This window comes from Stomoxys calcitrans, chromosome 3, assembly GCF_963082655.1.
Source record: "Stomoxys calcitrans chromosome 3, idStoCalc2.1, whole genome shotgun sequence".
In the NCBI taxonomy this organism is placed as follows: Eukaryota; Metazoa; Arthropoda; class Insecta; order Diptera; family Muscidae; genus Stomoxys; species Stomoxys calcitrans.
Window position 1 is genome coordinate 41,318,919 of NC_081554.1, and position 21,576 is coordinate 41,340,494.

Sequence of the window (21,576 nt, forward strand, 5' to 3'; positions counted from 1 at the left end):
CGCATGAAAAGGTGTATAGATCTTATTTGGGAATATTTTGAAAAACAATAAAGTGATTTTCGATGGCTAATATTTGTTTTTGTGTTAATCTCGAAATATAAAAGGCAACCATCGTAAAAGCGGTGAGTCCTTTGGCCTGGCGGAACTCCACGCACTTTAACTTATTTCCTAATTCGAAATGGGCTAACAGGGCCAAATTTGATCAACACGGTTTTGAGATTTTTCTTTGGGCATCGAAAGGTGCATATTTAGTCCGATTTTCTAACAAAGATGGTATCGGGCAGCACAAACATTGTATAAAGATATCATGAATACTATCCCGATAATATTCAGAAAATTATTTATGTTAAAAGTTTGAATCATAAAACAATGGAAAAACTAAATATAAAAACTCATATAATACCTCAAATGCACACCAAAGGCCATCATCGAATAGTCTTGGCAATGTAGTATCTAAAGCTTCCATATCTTTCGAGAATCTTGACAATATACGACCAGTTGGATTCGTATCGAAAAATTGCAATGGAAGACGAAAAATATTCATTAAAGTGTCATAATGAAGGACAAGAGCTGCTCGCAAGGCACCAAGCCAGGGAACTAAAGCAACACCATAGGAAAATATAGCTGCAAAAAAATATACATAAATTGAAATGGGGTTTAACTCAATGGTACCTTGTATCAAACTAACCAAGCAATTAGGATCACAAAGGACACGTAAAGGAAGTACATGATTAAGGGTTTTATATGTAATTTGTCAAATGCTTGAATAATTGGTCTTAAAGGTAATCATTTGAAAAAAATACAGTCCAAAACATGCAAACCTAATGTATTTTAAACTGCTTATAGAGTGATTATTAGTAGATAAAAACATTTTTAAGTAATAAAAATCTAACTAAAATTGTAAAATATGTCCACATCTTCTTAAAAGAATAATACTTCGCATTAAAATTCTATTATTACCAGAATACTACAAGGATAGAATTCACTTTATTATAAGCCCATCATAGAGTCACGCGGTATATACTAAACCATCCAGTATAAGGAAGTGGGGAGTATATTTCGTTTGTAACACCTTGAAATGTTGTTTTAAAACGCAAAAAAGTATACGTGCATACATCACCGTCTGTAGAAAATTAGTTATCTTATGAACGAATTGGACTGTCCAATGAAGGTTTTGACAATTCTTCATTATTGATGTATTGGGTTGAGAAATTTTTAAGACTTTTCATATTTTAGCCGCGCGTACATCTGTCGAAAGCTATCCCCTTGAAATTTTGCACAGATACTTCTTGTTGTTCTAGGTCGTTAGAGATTACAGATTTGGACATATGTAGCTCCCATACAAAATGATCCTTCGATTTGACTTCATGAGTTTACACTAGCTTTAATATTGGCGGTATGAAGCAGCTCCACGAAATTGCACCCCAAACCCAAAATGAAAATATGACCCAAACAGGTATATTTTCATAATTTTGGAACATTTTTCATACATCTATTGAGGCCAATATGGATTTTACTCCAGTAAATCCGAAATTTTTCAACTAAATTGGTGGTAAATTATGTTGGGGTACATTTTCCTTTTAATTTGGGGACATATGTAGCTCCCACATAAAATGGTCTTTTGATTTGACTGTATGAACCCATACTAGGTTTAATATTGGCGGTATGATGTGGCCCCACGGAATTGCCTCCAAACCCAAAATGAAATTTTCACCGAAACAGGATATGGAGAACAATGACAAAAATGTTGGGGCCCATTTTCGTCATTTTGGGGCTATTTTCATACATCTATTGGGACCAATATGGGTTTTACTCCAGTAAATCCGAAATTTCCAACTAAATTTGGGGTAATTATATTGGGGTACATTTTCCTTTTAATTTTGGGACATATGGAGCTCCCATACGAAATGGTCATTCGATGTGACTTCATCAGCCTATACTTGCTTTAATATTGGCGGTATGAAGTGGCCCCACGAAATTGCCCCCAAACCCAAAATAAAAATATGACCCAGGCAGGTATATTATAGAGAACAATAACAAAACTTTTGGGGTCCATTTCATTTTTTGGGGCCTTTTTCATGCAGCTATTGGGGCCAATATGGGTTTTACTCAAGTAAATATGAACTTTTTCAATTAAATTGGGGGTAAATGATATTGGGGTACATTTTCCTTTTACTTTGAGGTCTAATTTCACCATTTTGGGGCCAAACGTATTTTTTTAATATAAAAAGAAGAGAAAAAATGAAACTTGATAAATAAAAAATTTTTAATTTCCACATGTTTTACGTTTGCGGCTCTTTTTTGGTTTTTCAAAAAATTTAAAAACATTTGCATAAAATCGAAAAATATTTTTAAAAATCACGAGATTTTTGAAATTTTTTTTCGAAAATGTATTTTGATTTTTGGTTTTTTCAAAAAACATTTTAAAATATTTTCAAAAAATCGCCCGATTTAGAGCCTTTATTATTTTTAATTTGGGACGCAGTTTGGCGCCCACTGTCAGAGGGCACCTCTCTAAATTCAGAGAGATGTTTGGGTGAAATTGCATTATGAAAATATACCCCAAATTCTAATTTGGGCACAAATTAAATTTTTTTGGGTCAATTTCATCATAAAGCAATTTGGGCGTATTCTATTTTTCAATTCGGGGCGTATTTGTTAGGAGCCCAGTGTCATGGCGTCGTGATTTTTAATTTGTAGGAATATGAATACTATGTGAAGTACATTTATATCCTCCAACACCCAACCAGAAAAGTTCATAAAACCCAGCCTCCCAGATCCCCCAAACTCTTGTGGAAAGATCAACTGAAAAAAGACATCGCAATCAGAGCTGCCGTTTTTGGTAGGATCCTACCAAAAATGGTAGGTTCTTACTCACTTGGTAGGTTGGTTCAATATATCAATACCAAGTTAATTATTGAAAAATTACCGGGGATAACTCAAAATTATATCACTTTCTGTCATTTCTGTGTATTCGTTTAAAGTCCAGAATAAAAACATGGATGGGGCCAAATACTGTAACTTTCAGGAATAACAGTAAGTTCGGATATTGACTTAACTGGTATGTCTTCAATGGGAAAACAGGGCTATATGGCAGCTGCATCCAAATATGGTCAGACCTGCTCCATATTTGGAGGGCTATATGACAGCTGTATCCAAATATGGTCAGACCTGTTCCATATTCAGATGTAGAGATCATGCAACGCACTGTAACAACGAAAATGGCTAATAAAAGCGCATTTTTGAGCTCAAACCCTTATATCGAGAGATCTCTTTATCCAAACTCGGCATAGTTGTTCTTTAAAATGGAAACAAAACTATGACTTTTATGAGTTCAAGATTTCTTATCGAGAGATTGGTAAAAAGGGCTTTATTTCAAGATATATGTAGCTCATCTATGAACTTGATGCTGTAAACTGATTTCAACCAAAAAGGCGGTCGGAAATCGTCTATGAATATAACGACCATGTAGTATGTATGCTTTGTAGGGTTGAAAATGTATATTTGATGTGTTATAAATGGCAAAATGACCAACTCTTCGGTGGTCCGACTCTTTTCGCTTGTGGAATATTTCGTAGGTTTTGGTCGGGTTTGGTAGGATTTTTCTTAAACTTTGGTAGGAAATACTTTTATTAAGTGGCAGCACTGAATCCAATTATTACAATTAAAAGCTACCTAGGTTCGGCCGGGGCGAATCTTATATACCCTTCACCATGGATTGCATTTGTCAAGATCTTTGCACAGTACATCTTTATAGGCAATCAAAGTAATATGTTGAAGGTCATAGGAGAAGTCGTAATGCAAATCGTTCTGCAAAACTTCAGCCAAATTATACAAGAACTGACCCATCTTCTGCAAAATGTCAGTCAAATCAGACAAACTGCGCCATCTAGGGTCTTAAGAAGTGCCGTTGGGAGATCGGTTTATATGGGAGCTATGTCAGGTTTTAGACCGATTCAAATAAAACTTGGCAAACGTTCAGTTATTGTGAAAAACGCTAGCCAAATCGGATAAGAATTGTGCTCTCTAGATGCTCGAGAAGTATAATCGGAAGACCAGTTTATATGGGAGTCATATCAGTTTTTGAGCGATTCGAACCATACTTGGCACGTATGTTGAATGTCATAGAAAAAGTCATAGTTTAAAATTTCAGCTATATCGGATAAGAATAGCGCTCAAGGCAGTTATATCAAAACATGCAGCGATATGGCCCATTTACAACCAAGAATATATATAATTTATGTGGTCTTAGACCAATATTTCGATGTCTTACAAACGGAATGACGAAGTTATTATACCCCCATCTTATGGTGGAGGGTATAAAAATTAAAGTATCGTGCTTTATTTGTTTGTAGAATCAAAAACGGCTAAACCGATTTTCATTAAATTTTCGGAGATGATAGAGTGTGCCCCCGGATGAAAAAAAGGTACTTTATTTTGTGATATTTGCGAGGGGCGGACCCTCCCCCTAACCATAATTTTCAAAAACGCCACATTTCGAAGATTTAAGTGAAATTTTGTATGCCAAATGCAAATTTTGCCCATGAACATTCCACTAAGGAACAGGGGCAAACTTCTGACTATCAATGAGTGCAGTCCGATTCAAGTTTAAGCTCAATGATTAGGGCCTCCTTTTTAAAGCCGAGTCCGAACGGCGTGCCACAGTGCGACACCTCTTTGTAGAGAAGTTTTATCTGGCATAGTACCTCACAAATGTTGCCAGCATTAGGAGGGGAAAACCACCGCTGTTAATTTTTTTCTGATGGTCTCGCCAGGATTCGAACCCAGGTGTTCAGCGTCATTGGCGAACATCCTAACCTCTGCGCTACGGTGGCCTCCGAAATTTTGTATTCCACCTTAACTTAACTCAAAAACACAAAATTGGTATAAAACTTTGGGGTCAAATAACCGCGGGTGGACGGACGCTCAACCTCAAAACCGATGCAAACGGATATGTTTAGCAATTGGAACACTATGGGTATCAAATGGAATGTATTTTAGAGTAGAGTACAAATTTGCTATCACAATTTGACTCCAAGTGTCGGGGGCACGCCCCACCCCCAAAAATTACATGTTTACAGATTTTAGAAATAGGGGTATTAAATGAAAGGTAATTGGCAGTAGAACACGAAATTTATATAAAAGTTTGGTGTCAAGTCCCAAGAGGCCCGCCCCACCCCTAAAAACCTCAAAAAATGGCATGTAGACCGATCGGTACAATATGGGATTCAAACGTAAAATATTTAAGTGTAAAATAGGAAATTTATAGACAAATTTGGGGTCTATTCCCAGGCAGATCGCCCCATATCAAAATTATGCCCCAAATAGACATTAACGCCGTACGAGATAATATGGCACTGAAATGAAAGGCATTTGAGAGTAGAATAGGCAATTATGTAGGATTTTGGGTCAATTCCCGGGGTGTTGCCCCACCCTAAAATTTTGACCTAAATGGACATGTAAATAAAATGGGACAAAATGGGATTCTAACGAAAGGAATTTGAGAGCTAAATACGAATATAAATTATTTTTAAATTAGGAGTATGTTAAATAGGGACCGCAAACACTAGTATTTATATAGATGTGGATATCAGATTCGCATCATTTGAATTCCATATTGTTTTAATCGGTGTTTATGTCAGTTCGGGACTTTTGAGGGATATTTGGTTTTTATATTGCCATGATTGCCTTATAAGTCCGCTCGCTGATTTTGGTATGGGTTGTCTTAAGAACCAATGCTTCAAATTTGCACTTCATGGTAATGGGTTTAGAATCATTCTTAGGGGAAAATAAAATTTTACTTATGTAAACAAAAAAAAAATTTTTTGCCCTCGATTACTTTTTTTTTTTTTTTTTTTTTTGAAAAGGGACTAAAATCATACTTAAACTTCTTCAAATGTTGACTTGAATCCCAAGTCGAGTCTTAATCGGCGTTTACGTCAGATCGGGGACTTTTGAGGGATATTTGGTTTCCATATTTCCCTGATCGCCTTATAGGTCCGCTCACGGATTTCGGTATTGGTTGGCTTTAGAAACGAGGCTTCAAATCAGGATTTCATAGTAATGAGTTTTAATCATTCTTAGACGAAAACTAGATTTTACTTAAATCGAAAAAAAAAATATTTATTTTTCGCCCCCAATCTCATAGCTTTTTAAAAAAAGGAGTAAAATTGTCTTACTCTTCTTAAAATTTTGACTTGAATGAATTTGTATTCCAATTGAACATCTTAAGCTTAAGCTGCGAATATACAACAAATAAGCGAGTGGAAGCTGTTTGGGATACAGATCCATTGGCTTTTTTTCAAATTTTAACTATTTTACTAAAGCCTCCTTTATATTTGGTATTTCCAATTCTATTTTTATGTATCTCATATTCAATATAGGTTGTGGGTGCAAAGAAAGATAAGAAATCAAAAATTAAACCGCAAAACAATTACCTCGAAAAGACACCAAATATAACCATCGAATAGTTCGGGTAATGTGGTATCTAATGATTCTATATCTTTGGAAAATCGTGACATTATGCGGCCCACTGGAGTGGTGTCGAAAAATTTCATAGGTAAACGGAAAATATTTATCAACAGTTCTCTGTGTAGAACACGAGCAGCTCGTAAAGTGGCTAGCCACGGTGCTAAGGTTAAACCATAGGAAGACACAGCTAAAAGCAAAAAATTAATGAACTTATTTTATCAAAAACAAAAAAACAAACGAAAGGATTTGGGAAAAGGGGGAAAAAGTGATAATGATGAAGGGCACCACAACAAAAAACATTGAAATGTAAACATATTCCATAGAAAATTTCACGAAGAATAGCTCCTTCCTGAAGTATTACATAGTATCATCGGGTTTCTTTGGAATATTTCTCTTATTCAATGTTTTTGGCACCGAATTGCTACTGATGTTAACACAAATGTTTTTTTTTGGAAAAGGATTTTTTTGCATACATATAAAATAGACTGAACAATAAATTCTGGCAGATTAGTAAGCGAAAGTTTTCATTAGCATTATGAATTGGCAAAATATAAAAAAATATACATATGTCAACATATGACATACAATATCAATCAGACAGACACCCTACAAATTTAAAAATCAAGCACAAGCGTCAAAATTTTGATTCGAATTTATAAAATAAAACAAATGACCACAACAAAAATCATTCGTGGAGATACTTCAGATAACATAATGTTTCTCATTGGTTATTTTAAGTAACTTCCTATCTAAAATGAACGTCATTTCAATTCAAACATTATTCTTTAACAAATTAACTTTTAGGTTACATACATAGTATGGAGAAAAATGACGTCACTTTAATTTTAACGCCATCTACCATAGGTTGGGGGTTTACTAACATAGTCATTCCGTTTTTAAATCATTGAAATAATGATGATGAGTCCCAATTATGTATATACCGTGAGCGTCAAAAGTGTGTAAACACCCGTGTAATATTCGAAGTCTCTGTGAAAAGCACGCTAACTTTCGAAACAGAAAAGCCAGGTGCATGAAATTTTGCACAATTTCAACCGACCTGTACTAAATAAGTACAGGTCGGTTGGGATTGTAAATGGGCTAAATCGTTCAATGTTTTGGTAAAGCTGCCATATAAACCAATCTTTCTATTCTTCTTGAGCTTTCAACGGCGCCAATGCTATCCGATTTGGCTGAAATTTTGGTACTATATCGTTTTTTATGGATCTATACCAGGTTATAGACCAATTTGGGCCATAGTCGGTTTGAGTGATGGAGATTATAGTAGAAAGCATTGTGCAAAATTCCAGGTTCCAGGTTAAGCCCCTATAGGGCTTAATAAGTAAAATCGGAAGTTCGGTTTATATGGGAGCAACATCAGGTTATGGACCTATTCAGATCATATTTGGGACGTAGGATGTAGGTCGGGAGATCGGTTTTTATGGCAGCTATTTTGGGTTTTGACCAATTCGGACTATACTTGGCTTGGATGCAGGAGACAATTGTAGAAGTCATAGTGTAAAGTTTCAACCAAATCGGATAAAAGTTGCGCCTTATGGGGGCTCAAGATATTAAATCGGTAGATCGGTTTTTATGGAAGCTTTATCAGGTTATGAACCGAATCAGACCATATTTAGCAACTATGTTGGAGGTCATAGGAGAAGCCGTTGTGCAAAATTTCAGCCAAGTAGAATAAGAGTTGCGAGAAGTATAATCGGGAGGTCGGTTTAAATGGGGGCTATATCAGGTTTTTGACCGATTCCAAACATACTTGGCACATGTCATAGAAAATGTTACAGTACAAAATTTTAGCCAAATCGGGTAAGAACTGCACTATCTAAAGGCTCAAGAAGTACGATCCGGAGATCAGTTTATATGGGAGTTTTATCAAAACATGGACCGATATGGCCCATTTACAATCCCATCCGATAAGAACTATTTATGCAAAATTTCAAACACCCAGTTTATGTCAGCATTTTCTAGAGCCAAGGCAAGGGGAAAACAGCGACCGCTATGGTGGACCCCATAACTGGTTGGTCTAAGGAAAAGCTGCAGAAAATTCTTCAATACGGTGAAAGCCACAAGCGCACCACACAATTGGGGCGCCTATAAAGGAGAGCTAAGAAAATACAAGGCAAATTGGCTTGAAAGGCTCGGAACAAATCCTGGGTGGAATTCTGCAGCTCCGTGGAGGATACATCTGAGGCGTTAAGGCTAAGGAAGATCTTATCCTCGCAACCTATAACGGTCATATTTCAGAGAATGTATGGACAGTGTCTAGTGAGGAAACCCTAGAATTACTCGTTGATACACATTTCACGGGGAACTCTCCAAAGGACAATGTGACGCCAGAAAAGATTGTTGGGGCAATTGTGTCTGAGTCTAAGATGCTTTGGGCGATAAAAAGTTTCCACTTTGTTAAATTACCGGGCTTTGACAATGTATCACCACTTGAGTTACAATCTGTGTCCGATAGACTGGCTTCTTGGCTTAGGGAGATATACTCTGCTTATATCAGCAGAGACACAAAGGTCAACTTCATTCAAAAAGCAGAAAAACCTTACCACACGAAGGCAAAAGTTGTTCGTCCTTTATGCTAAAGACTCTAGAGAGGTTGATGGAAACATCTTAGGCAAAGATCTCTGGAGATCGCCTGTCTCGGCATGCATATATTGTAGTAAGGGAAAGTCTACTACATAGAGGGTTCTCTCACTGTCAAGCAATATACAATGGTAGCATTTCGGAACATTAAAGTTGCTTTCAGTAATGTAAAACCGACGTCAATCATGAAGGAGCTGGAGTTTCTGGGTATCAACATTACTGTTAGAAAATTTATCAATAACTTACTTACTAGAAGCTGCATTACGGCAGTTTTGGTATCTATAGAGGAACATCTCAAGGAGGTATACTGTCTCCTCTACTTTGGAATATAGCCATTAACAATATATTATGGTCTCTGGAAGAAAAAGGTTTAAAAGTGGTATGCTGATGACGTGGCTATGCTGTTAGGGGAAAGTTTCCCAGCACTCTTAGAGGAAGCTATACGTGCGATAGCGAAGTAGGGTACCGAAAGCGGTCTAGGCGTAAATCCGTGCAAGATATAAGTAGTTCTTTTCAGCAGAAGATACAAGTTACCCACAGTGGCACTTGTCTCCTTGGGAGAAGATAATGTTCCATTGTAGCGCAAATACCTGTGTGTTGTGCTGGAGAGAAAATTGAATTGACTTCAACTCAAACATTTTGAAAAGGGAAAGAAAGGCAACTCTTGCCGTATACACCTGCAAGAGAGTCATCGGTAAAAGTTGGGGCGTTTAAACCGCGTGTCATGCACTGCATATATATGCTGCAGTTGCCATAGGCGTAAAAAGGCCCCTGGGGTGGGCTAAGCACCCCCCAAAAAAGTTTTAACCACTCCCAGAATTTTAAATACTAAAGCGTGTTCCACAAAATTTGGTCATCACAGTTGTCAGACCTATAATATTGTATGGTGTTGTGGTCTGATGGACGGCGCTTCAAAAGGCCACCTACTATTCAATACTCAACCGGATCAGAAGCATGACTTGCTTGTGTATCACAGCCGCACTGAGGACGATACTATTTGGTGCAATGAATTTTATGCTACACCTAATTGCTCGGGACAATGTGGCTAGACAAATTGCTGCGACCACTCCCGGGTGGCTAAGTGAGCTTTCTCGTTGGTCATGTGACGGCTATGGACACTGTATTATCTTTGTTGCAATGCCGGATGTTCCAGGCCGGATAACACATTGCCTGAACCGCTTTTTGGTAAAAAGTACTGTACTCCTACTTCTGATAGAACCGATAGGAATAAAAATATGCCTGGTACTAGAACATATACATATACTTGAATACGGATACAAACTAGACGACCAGGTGGGCTTTGGGGTGTACTTTGAAGAACTAGGACTGACCACATCGAAAAGGTTACCCAACCACTTTGGTATATATCACGGGGAGATCCTTACAATTAAGGAAGTGGTGCAATGGCTATGATGTAATGTCATAACGACGATTGTCATAAATATCTTCTCCGACAGCCCGGCAGCCATTAAATCACTGGGGAACGTATTTCTGAATTCAAAAACCACCCTTGAATGTCGGGCCACAGAGATATCCTAGGGAATTATACAGCAGACAAGCTTACGAGACTAGGAACTACCTTACCCATTGGCTCCCCGGTAAACGAGTTGATAGCGTACTCGGACTATAGTGCGAGGGTCGTGGGTTCGATTTCCACCAGAGACCTTGGTCTGTCGGTTTTACAATTGACTAAAAATAGTCTAAGTGAGGCTGTAAAGGACTGCCACTCTTTACTAACCACATTCCAGGGGAACTGGAATCTGTGGGTATGCCTAAAGCCAGGGTTTGAATTGCTTGAACATTTTTCAATGTAAAGCAAAGTTATTTTTGTTTTGCTGCCCTTATTTTGAAGTCAGCAATTCGAACCCTGCCTATAGAGAAATGTAAGCTAAGTCTTCAGGATCAGGCCCGAAGGGCAACGAATGATAGATGATCACAAAGGGGGGTTGTGAACATTGGACAATTATGTCCAATGTTCATATCTAAACTTGAAGAGATCTATCGCTTTGCTATTGCTGGCTAGAACAGACATCTCAGGCATTGTGTCCGTCATGACAGGTCACTGTCTGATCGGAAAACATGCTGGCAGACTGAAGATTGCAAGTAACGACTTTAGCATAAGCCGTGGAGACGTCAAGAAAGAAGAGACTATAGAACAATTGCTGTGTGTGTGTCCCGCACTGGCTATCAGAAGGACCGCCCTTTTAGGTTTTCATTACTTTGAGAACTTGTCTGATTTCGCGGTTGTGAACTTTTGCAAGTTGTTGGGTTTTTTAAATCAATCTGCATGGTTCAACGATAGGAACTAGAAAGCATCTTCCTTCTCTTGTTTCTGTGATATCGCAATACTCGAAAAAGTGTAAATGAGTCTAATGGCAGACTACCACTAACGGTGGAAACTAGAAGGTGTTGCTTGTTGCTGTGATATTTCCATCGACTATGACTGTAGAGATGAATTGCACGCATTTTTAGAATTAGGAATCAAAGTCAATTGCCTGAACTCATATCACGAGCTCGAATAAAAGAAGGATGTATATAACATATACGAGTAATTTTGAAATATTCCTCTTTTTCGTTTAGGCCAAATAATACCGATAAAATAAATATTTTGAAAATTCTCAATCAATGCTATGAAATCAATGAATACCTAAAATGTTAGTTCACAAAAAACAACCAATAACCTAAAAAAAATTTAGACTTATTCATAAAACTTATATAGAGATTTTTACAATAGCAATTTAAATTGTTTAAAGTTAAATACATATGATTTTATGTTATAATTAATAAACAAAATTCCTATCATAGTAAATATCTAATTACTGTGTGTAACAACGAGCTTGCTGTGCTTTTGAACTATTGGGTTGCCCAAAAAGTAATTGCGGATTTTTTAAAAGAAAGTAAATGTATTTTTAATAAAACTTGGAATGAATTTTAATCAAATATACTTTTTTACACTTTTTTTCTAAAGCAAGCTAAAAGTAACAGCTGATAACTGACAGAAGAAAGAATGCAATTACAGAGTCACAAGCTGTGAAAAAATTTGTCAACGTCGACTATATGAAAAATCCGCAATTACTTTTTGGGCAACCCAATATAATGTAATTATGCACTATCTTACTATACAAAGGGCTGATTTTACAATGTCCGTGCTTGATCCACAAAAACTAGAACAGTTTTTCCCATTGCCAACATCAGGATTCACTAATAGAAGGTTAGGTCACTTGCGAAAACATAAAGTGGATAGGCGCAATGAACATCATTAAGGATGTCAAATTTGCGGATTGAAACGTAAACAAAGAATTAATGTAAAAAGAGAACAGTTGACATCCTCAATGCCAAATACTGGAAAAAATTAACAAATTTTATGTCGGCTGATCGCTTGGCTTAACCTTATTCAGTGAATCTTGTGACAACATTTTTTATCTCTAATCGGACATTGAAATTATGGCCCTAATCATATCACACATATATTTATAAACAAAATTTACCTCAAATGCACACCAGATACCACCAGAGAGGCGTGGTATAACCACATCGAGAGCATCGATGTCTTTCGAAAATCTCGACATGACTCGACCACTGGGTATGGTATCGAAAAATTCCATAGGTAATCTGAGAACATTAACCAATAACATAATATGCAAAACTGTGGCAGCTCTTAAGGCTCCCAAATGGGGCACTAAGGATACGCAATAAGACATGAAAGCTGCAAATTGATGATAACGGAAATTATGTGAAATATGAAATCCTAGGCTTGTTGTTTAGATATATCTTATCGAAATAAATTATATATAAAAAATATATACAATAAAGTTCTTGGCAGTTGGCGCAATATCTAGACCACAAAAGCATTTTGGGTTAAATTCAAATCATAATCTTTAATGAACAAGAAAAAGAAGAAGAAAAATTTTGGGTATCATCATGCATCGATGTCAAAAAATCATGTTGCTTCTTTAATACTCAGGTACATAGAATATGCAATTACACTGTGGAACAAAATTTAACATTTTCGAAAACAATAGGAAAAAATTGCAGAGATTATGAAAGCAAAGGCAACAAGTAAGAGCGTGCTAAGATCGGCCGGGCCGAATCTTATATAACCCTCACCATGGATCGCATTTGTCGAGTTATTGCGCGGTATCTCTTTTCAGGCAAACAAAGAATAGTGAATAAGAACTTTTATGCTATTGGACATTATGAAGTTATAGTCCTTTTAATTTATGGTCCGGATCATAAATTAATTGAACGGATAAGGATTGCGCCTTGTAGTGGCTCAAGAAGCAAAATCGGGAGATCGGTTTATATGGGAGCTGTATCAAGCTATAGATCGATTCAGACCATATTGGACACGAATGTTGAAGGTTGTGGGAGAAGCCGTTGTACAAAGTTTCTGCCAAATCTGATGAGAATTGCTCCCTCTAGAGGTTCAAGAAGTCAAGATACCATATCGGTTAATATGGCAGCTATATCAGATTATGTACCGATTTAAACCATATTGAGCATAGTTGTTGAAACTGACACCAAAACACCACGTGCAAAATTACAGCCAAATCGGATAAGAATTGCGCCCTTTAAAAGCTGAAGAAGTCAAGACCCAAGATCGGTTTTTATGGCACCTATAAAAGATTATGAACCGATTTGAACCATACTTAGCGGAGTTGCTGGAAGTGATACCAAAACACCACCTTAAAAATTTCAGTCAAATGGGACGAGAATTGCGCCCTCTAGAGGCGCAAGAACTCAAGACCCAAGATCGGTTTATATGGCAGCTATATCAGGTTATGAACCGATTTGAACCATACTTAGCACAGTTGTTGGAAGTGATACCAAAACACCACGTGCAAATTTTCAGTCAAATCGGACGTGAATTGCGAATTTAACCCATTTACAATCCCAACCGACCTATACCAATTAAAAGTATTTGTGCAAAATATCACGCGCCTAGTTTTACTCATTCGGGAGTTAGGGTGCTTTCGACAGATAGACGGACGGACGGACATGGCTAGATCGACTTAAAATGTGATAATGGGATCTTAGACGCATATTTCGAGGTGTTACAAACATAATGACGAAATTAGTATACCCCCATCTTAGGCAATATTATTCTTGTGGAACATTTTATCAGTCGACTCATTATATGGGTCTATAAGGTCCCTTTTTAAAAAAGGTTAAAAAACGGATTTAAAATGAATTTGTGCCTGATCAAACATTCTACAAAAATGTTACCATAAAATGTTACTATACACTCTAAAATTTTTGAACCTCAACACTAGTTAAAATTAACTAAATTTGGGAAATGTTGAACTTCCTATGGCGCTAAAGAATAATATGCTCGTTGCGAGTTCAACAATTTCTTTATTGTTACGAAATTATTTATACATAGTATTAGTCCATTTTCAACTTCCCACAGGTAAAATATGAACTAAAGAGCATTGAAAATGAAAGATGAAAATATTGAAAAAAAATCGCTTTTTCCGAACACTCCGGAGCATCCAATTGGACACATGTTAGTTACTCAACCCATTTATTTCCGCCTGTCTCCCATCCCCACGCTATCAATTGCTAAGCTATTGTGTAAAGAATACAAATTTCATATGAAACATTGCAATTATAAATTAAATAAAACTTTACCCTTTGTCCCAGTCGAACCAAGAACCTTCTGTTTACAAAGCAGAGGCTCTACGCATTCATCCATACAAGATTTGCTTAAGTCTTGCATTATTTTCCCCTTTCAATATTTAATAACAACATAAAGGCAAAACCTTTTCTCTCTTCTTTTCATCAAAGAAGGCCATGCTTATTTTGATTAGCTTTGTCATGTTCTATTTATAGACACAATGTTTCACCATTAGAAGTGTGTTTATTAAATTGTTCTTAACTTCGAGCATGTATTAGTGAACTCAAGAAATGGAAATGGGAATGAACGTTTTAGTTATATTGAACTAAAAATCTTTATTTTGTTAAGTAGTTCATTCAGTAATCAATTTCAGAAAAGGTATTGTCAGCGATGATATGCTTTTGCCAATGTTTAGTAAAATTATCGCTTATTTCAGAAATAATCGTTTAAGGAAAATCACTAACACCGCCTGAATTCTACGCTATTTTATCTATACTCACGAGTAGTTAGTTTTTTCGTACTACGTTTATGTTCTCACACTTAGGAACTTTTATCTAATGGTTGACAAATATCATGGATTAACGAGTATTATTTAGGTAGTTAACACCTATTTACGATAAGCATTTGTCTGAGTGTAGATATCTGAATACACCTAAGCTCAAAACAAGAGCCAAACGTCAGTAGTTTTTAACGGCCTTATTCACAAAACTTAATGTAGATTTGAAACAGGATTATTTGACATATTTCTTTCATTTCTTTCATTGTTAATAAGGCCGTAAATATATCAGAAGGCGTCAACTTTCTCCTCTTGTTAGATGACTTTTCGATATAAACTTCCAAAACGCCGTTACATGTTTCTTCTCTTATTGCCTCTTCTTTCATAATCTGTGCAGCTTCCCGTTATTCTTGTGTTGTGTTTCACAGTGTTATTAGTTAAAAAAGCATTGAATAACAAAATTTATTATTTCCAATTATGCCATATTAACTACAGTTTTAGTAACAGGTTTTAAGGAATTCATTTGGTTTAGTAAAATTTGAAATTATGAGTTTGTTTTACTATTTTGCTGAGTTGAATAAAATTAAATTTTGTTTTAGAGATTATGGTTTTTATTAGTACATTTGTGCCAATTTTTTTTAACTTAACTTGTGCCAATGTTATCTTCATATTACTATAACTAACTAAAAAAAGGAAGGAAAACCTACCCGAAATACCGGAGTAAAACATTCTCGCAAATTTGAAGATAAAATCATATCCAGGATATATATGTCATTTGCCAAACGATCTATAAGTCGACCTTTGGGAACAACTTCGAAAAAAAGTTGAGGTGCTCGCATAACTCGTTTAAAGAGCTCAGAAAATAATCTTTTGGATCCTAACAAAGCACCCAATTGACATGACAAATTTTCACCCATAAAACATATCGCTATATTCAAATAATTGGGAAAAATTTATGTGTTAAATTTTTGAAGATACATAAATACAAGAAAACAAGTTCAATAAAAAATTTCTATGAAAAGCCAAGTTTCCAGCATCAGTAAGAAATAACCAAAAATAGTTATTATATATACATACATATATATGTATATACACTTAAAATTTGTGATATATTCTAAACTATTGTATTAAAATAAAGAAATTAATGTTTGTTTCATGAAAAGGGGAGAGTGTGGGTTTTATTTTACTATGAGAATGAATATCAATAGAATAGAATCACCACCTAAAAGACGTTTCAATCGTCTAAAGAGCTTTCAGGAAAATGTACTTAAATCCAAACGAATTTGCATATGGAAGTTTAAGTTGCGACCAAACCAAAAACCAATTTTTGTATCAATCGTACAATGTTACTTTATTTAGAGATTTTCAAGGTGATTGCCGGCAGAGTTAACAAGGCGTGCTAAGTTCGGCCGGGCCGAATCTCGGAAACCTACCACCAAGGATTCTGCTATAAATTTATACAAAATAAATTTAGTTGAAGGACATATATTTTTTTATTGTACATAGCTCTAGGAACCGAACAATATTGATCGAGAAACCGGTTTACATGGAAGCTATATCAGGTTATGGACCGATTTAGACCGTACTTGGATCTTTTAACACCACATGCAAAATTTCAGCCAAATCGGACACAAAATGCGGCTTGTAAGAGCTCAAGAACTCAAATCGAGAGATCGGATTATATGGGAGTTATATCAGATTATAGATCGATTCGGACCGTACTTAGCACAGTTGTTATACGTCATAACAGAACAATACATGCAAAATTTCAGCCAAATCGGACACAAATTGCGGCTTATAAAGGCTCAAGAAGTCAAATCGGTAGTTCGGTTTATATGGGAGATATATCATGTTATATGCCGATTCGCACCGTACTTGACAAAGTAGTAGGAAGTCATAATAAAACACTATGTGCACAATTTCAGCCAAATCGCACAAAAATTATGGTTTATAAGGGCTTAAGAAGTCCAATCGGCAAATCGGTATATATGGGAGCTATATCATGTTATATACTGATTCGGACCGTACTTTGCACAGTTGTTGAAAGTCATAACGAAACACTATGTGCAAAATTTCAGCTCAATCGGACAAAAATTGCGGCTTCCAGAAGCTTAAGAAGTCAAATCAGAAGATCGGTTTATATGGGAGCTATATCAGGTTATAGACCGATTTGAACCGTACTTGGCACATTTGTTGGAAGTCATAACAGAACACTACATGCAAAATTTTTCCCAAATCGGACAAAAAGTGCGACTTCCAGGGGCTCAAGAAGTCAAATCGGGAGTTCGGTTTATATGGGAGCTATATCTAAATCTGAACCGATATGGATCATTTGCAATCCCCAAAGACCTACATCAGTATATGTATATGTATACAGTATACGTGCAAAATTTCAAGCGGCTAGCTTTACGCGTTCGACAGCTATCGTGATTTCGACAGACGGACGAGCGGACATGGCTAGATCGAATCATAATGTTGAGACGTTCCAGAAAATATAAACTTTATGAGGTCTAAGATCAATATTTAGAGGTGTTACAAACGGAATGACTAGATTAGTATACCCCCATCCTATGGTGGTGGGTATAAAAACAAAAATTCAAGGAATTTCTACATATTAAGAAATGGTGTAGCAAACTTGCAATACTTGATGTACCTACGACTTGAATCTATTACATTATGAATCTACTACTTGATAAGCATTCTACTTGATGAACCAACTACTTTATAAACCTACTATTTGAAGAACCAGCTTCTTAAGCACCTCGTGAGCACTCCGTGAAGATATATTTTTGTAGAATGAATCCTATAAATCAAGACTCAATTGGCATTTACGATATATGAGACATAAAAGATTGGCTTTAAATTTTAGCTGCTACGCCCGAATAAGGGTAAATACATGGTGTTATATCTAAATTTAATACATGTCGAGATATGTTGAGATATCAATTACCATATAAATTCTAATGCATATGGAAAAATCGGACGATACAATACATAAGAGAGGTGTATGGAAAATGTGAATCGATATTGATGAAATGTTTTCAAACATTTGCAGGCATCGAAAAAAAAAAATCTAATGAAAAATTTCGTGCAAATCAGATGATTTAAATACAGAAGGGAAAGATCCAAACTTCGATGGAAAGACCAAGTGGAGAACGAAATCTCGAAACTGTATAACTGGAGACTTTAATTCCAATATTCTTGTAAATTCGCTGTTAGAGACAATCTGTTTGGGTCTCTTCTCTACTTATAGTACAAACCCTACTCATTTCTTGTCAACTGTTAATACCCTTCCAGATTTATTCTTTGTAAATAATACTTCCAATATTTTGCTTTATGAACAAATATCTTCAGACTCAGACACATGCTAAGAATGGGATTGGCAGAGGGCTAGATCCCATGGTACAAGAAAAAGATGCAGCAGGAAATAGTTTATTGAGGATGTGGATGTTTGCAAGGAAGACAATAATTGGTCGCCTCCAATGATTCATGTTTTTAAAACAAAATGATTTCAATGTCCCAATGTTAAAACTTCGCAGTAATCTCAGACAGGAAAATTAACTGAAAGAAGTACCAAATTCTGCTATAGAAAAAATTCCGACTCTAGCAACATCAAGAAGACCAAATACACACCTTATAATAGTCAAAGTAGTGTCATTAAAATGGTTAGACGGCTTGGAGACTGCAGAGGAAATGATACAAAGTTGTGGGTTTAGACGGTTTCCTTATAGTGGGTGGACAGGGATACCAGACGTGACGTCATTTTGACGAAGATAATTTGGCCTTTTGACGCTTGACGGTTGTTGCTTTCACTCTCCTTATGCTTTGACGATTTTTTTAACTTGGAAGTCACATAATAATTAAGGTCATCAGGCCTATATTGGAAAATAGGGTTATGTAGTAGTACAATGTTATGTAGTAGTACAGGGTTATATAGTAGTACAGTTGAGTTTTTACTATATCGTTTTTTGTGCCAAAAACGCCTATCATTTTCAAGATGTATTATTAATTGTTCTTTGTTAGCCCTGTATTAAATATTAATGGAAAAAGTTCTGCGATGAAATCGAAACTTCAATAAATTTTCAATTTTAGAGTTTTAATATCCTACCATTCTGAAAGTTTGTCTTTAGTCAAGATTTCACTGAAATTTGATCATGAGAAAAATGTTTATAAATTTTTGTAAAGAATTAATTGAAATTTAGTGTTTAAGGAAAATTTTGTTTTGGAGAAAACTTCATTAAAACTCTATGATTTTATTGATATTTTATGTTTAGGGGAAATCTAATCGAAATTATGTCTCTTTATATGAAATATTGGAATATTTATGGCTATATTGAAAGTAATAGTAAATCAAACGACAGCCCTTATTATTTGAGCTTCACAGGTCTTTTACACACCGAAAATTGAGAAGTCTAAATAAAAAAAAAAAAAAAGAATTTTGCGTGTGACGATTCGATGATGTTTTTCACAAAACATTTTTTTCTCAATTTTTACGAAAAAGACCTGGCAGCACTATGTGTGGATATGGGGAACCAGTTGTCAGAACTTGTTTTAATTGTTAACAACACTTTATTCTACTTTAGACTGCAAAAGATAGTTTCGCTGTCTTCTGCATATCTTTTAAGATTGCACATTTTTCCCATGAACATTCCACTAAGGAAAAGGAGCAAACTTCTCACATATCAATGAGTGCAGTCCGATTCAAGTTTAAGCGCAATGATGGTTTCGCCAGGATTCGAGCCCAGGATTCATAAGCGGACATGCTAACCTTTGCGCTACAGTGGCATCTTTCAAGATTAGCTCCATATTTACCTCAAATTAACCCTATTAAAATAGTATTAATTAAAATCAAAACCAATGTAATATTTGTATTTGGATACTCTAAATAATGGACAGCGGCCACTAAAATATTAAGAGTCTGTCATAGAAGAAGTTGTATTGACATTTACATTCCAAAATAAGTCCTATTCCTGCAAGATATACCCTTTGAACCTTAGCCATTTTCATCTTTCTCATCGTTCAAGGAATTTTTTTTGAATTTCAAATGGAAAGCTCTGTATTTCAAATCATATATCTATCTAATTTTCCAATGTTATTACTCAATAAGAAATGGAGTTGTTACATTCTGAATGCAGTTTTGAGTTACATATGGAATATCTGAAGATCATTAGAAATACTCTGAATTTTAAATGAGTACAAATTTCTGAATTACAAATGGTATTATCTGAATTACACATGCAAATGGTTGTAGACCTTTTGAAGGCAATCTGTTTATTTCAACGGTAGGAAGTAGAGACATTCTATCTGAAAAGAACAATCGCACTGTCATAAAAACTGCAACCATCTGTCAAGCCTACAGATGATAGCTTTCTGGTATATATATTTAAATCCAAATGAGTACAAATTTCTGAATTACAAATGGTATTATCTGAATTACACATGCAAATGGTTGTAGACCTTTTGAAGGCAATCTGTTTATTTCAACGGTAGGAAGTAGGGACATTCTATCTGAAAAGAACAATCGCACTGTCATAAAAACCAATTGCCTGAACTCATGTCGAGAGCTCGAAGAAAGGTATTTAAATAAATATTACGTATAATTTTGAAATGTTTATCTTTCTCATTTAATCCAAATAATACCGAATACATACATTTTTTGAAAATTCTTGCAAAATGCTAATGAAAACTACGTTAATTAAAATGTTAGTTAAAACAAAAACAACAATAACCTACCTATTCATTAAACTTATATATATACAGCGGTCAAAAAAAGTATTCATCATTCAATGTTTTTTTTTTAATAAGTCTACAAAAGACAATTGGAATAAAAACATATTAAACTAATGATGCAGTAGTGCTTGTGTGATATATATGTACACAATTTCATTGTTTTTAAAGAAAAAAATAGTATTTATTGGAACAAAAAGGGCCATTTTACAGCTGAACACAAAAAATTAAACAAAAAAAGTATTCATCATTGCAAAAAAACAAAAAAATAAATAACATAATTTAAAAAAATTAATACTTTGTTATTCGACCACCGCGTCTTATAACTTCTTTTAAACGGTTTGACATCGATTGGACTAATTTAGCGGTTATATTTTGGTCTATATTAGTCCATTCCTCCATTATCACCTGTTGCATTTGACTCTTGCTCGCAAAATTGCGCGTTCTCAATTTGCGTTCGAGATGTTCCCAAAGATGTTCAATTGGGTTCAAGTCGGGACTTTGAGGAGGAGTTTTAATGACTTTGGGGCAGTTATACAGCATCCACATCTTGGTATTTAAAGCAGAATGTTTGGGGTCATTATCTTGATAATATTGGAAGTTATTACCAAGCAGAAGTTTTACAGCACTATCTTTTAAATTCCTCTTTAAAATGTCAATGTAATAC

At 35.4% G+C, this 21,576-nt stretch overlaps 1 protein-coding gene across 17 annotated transcripts in view; it reads right to left on the minus strand.

The window, feature by feature from the left end:
- LOC106083694 (multidrug resistance-associated protein 1) overlaps nucleotides 1-21,576 on the minus strand; it is a 105,306-nt gene that overhangs the window by 12,319 nt on the left and 71,411 nt on the right. For 2 of the 17 annotated variants that reach the window (XM_013246870.2, XM_059365796.1), the window contains exon 11: nucleotides 6,438-6,658. The exons of 14 other annotated variants lie outside the window; for them this stretch is intronic. In XM_013246870.2, the coding sequence (XP_013102324.1) occupies nucleotides 6,438-6,658 (221 nt within the window). Of the gene's footprint in view, nucleotides 1-403; nucleotides 625-6,437; nucleotides 6,659-21,576 lie in introns of all 17 variants that reach the window. One more of the 17 variants, XM_013246866.2, reaches the window with a different exon arrangement.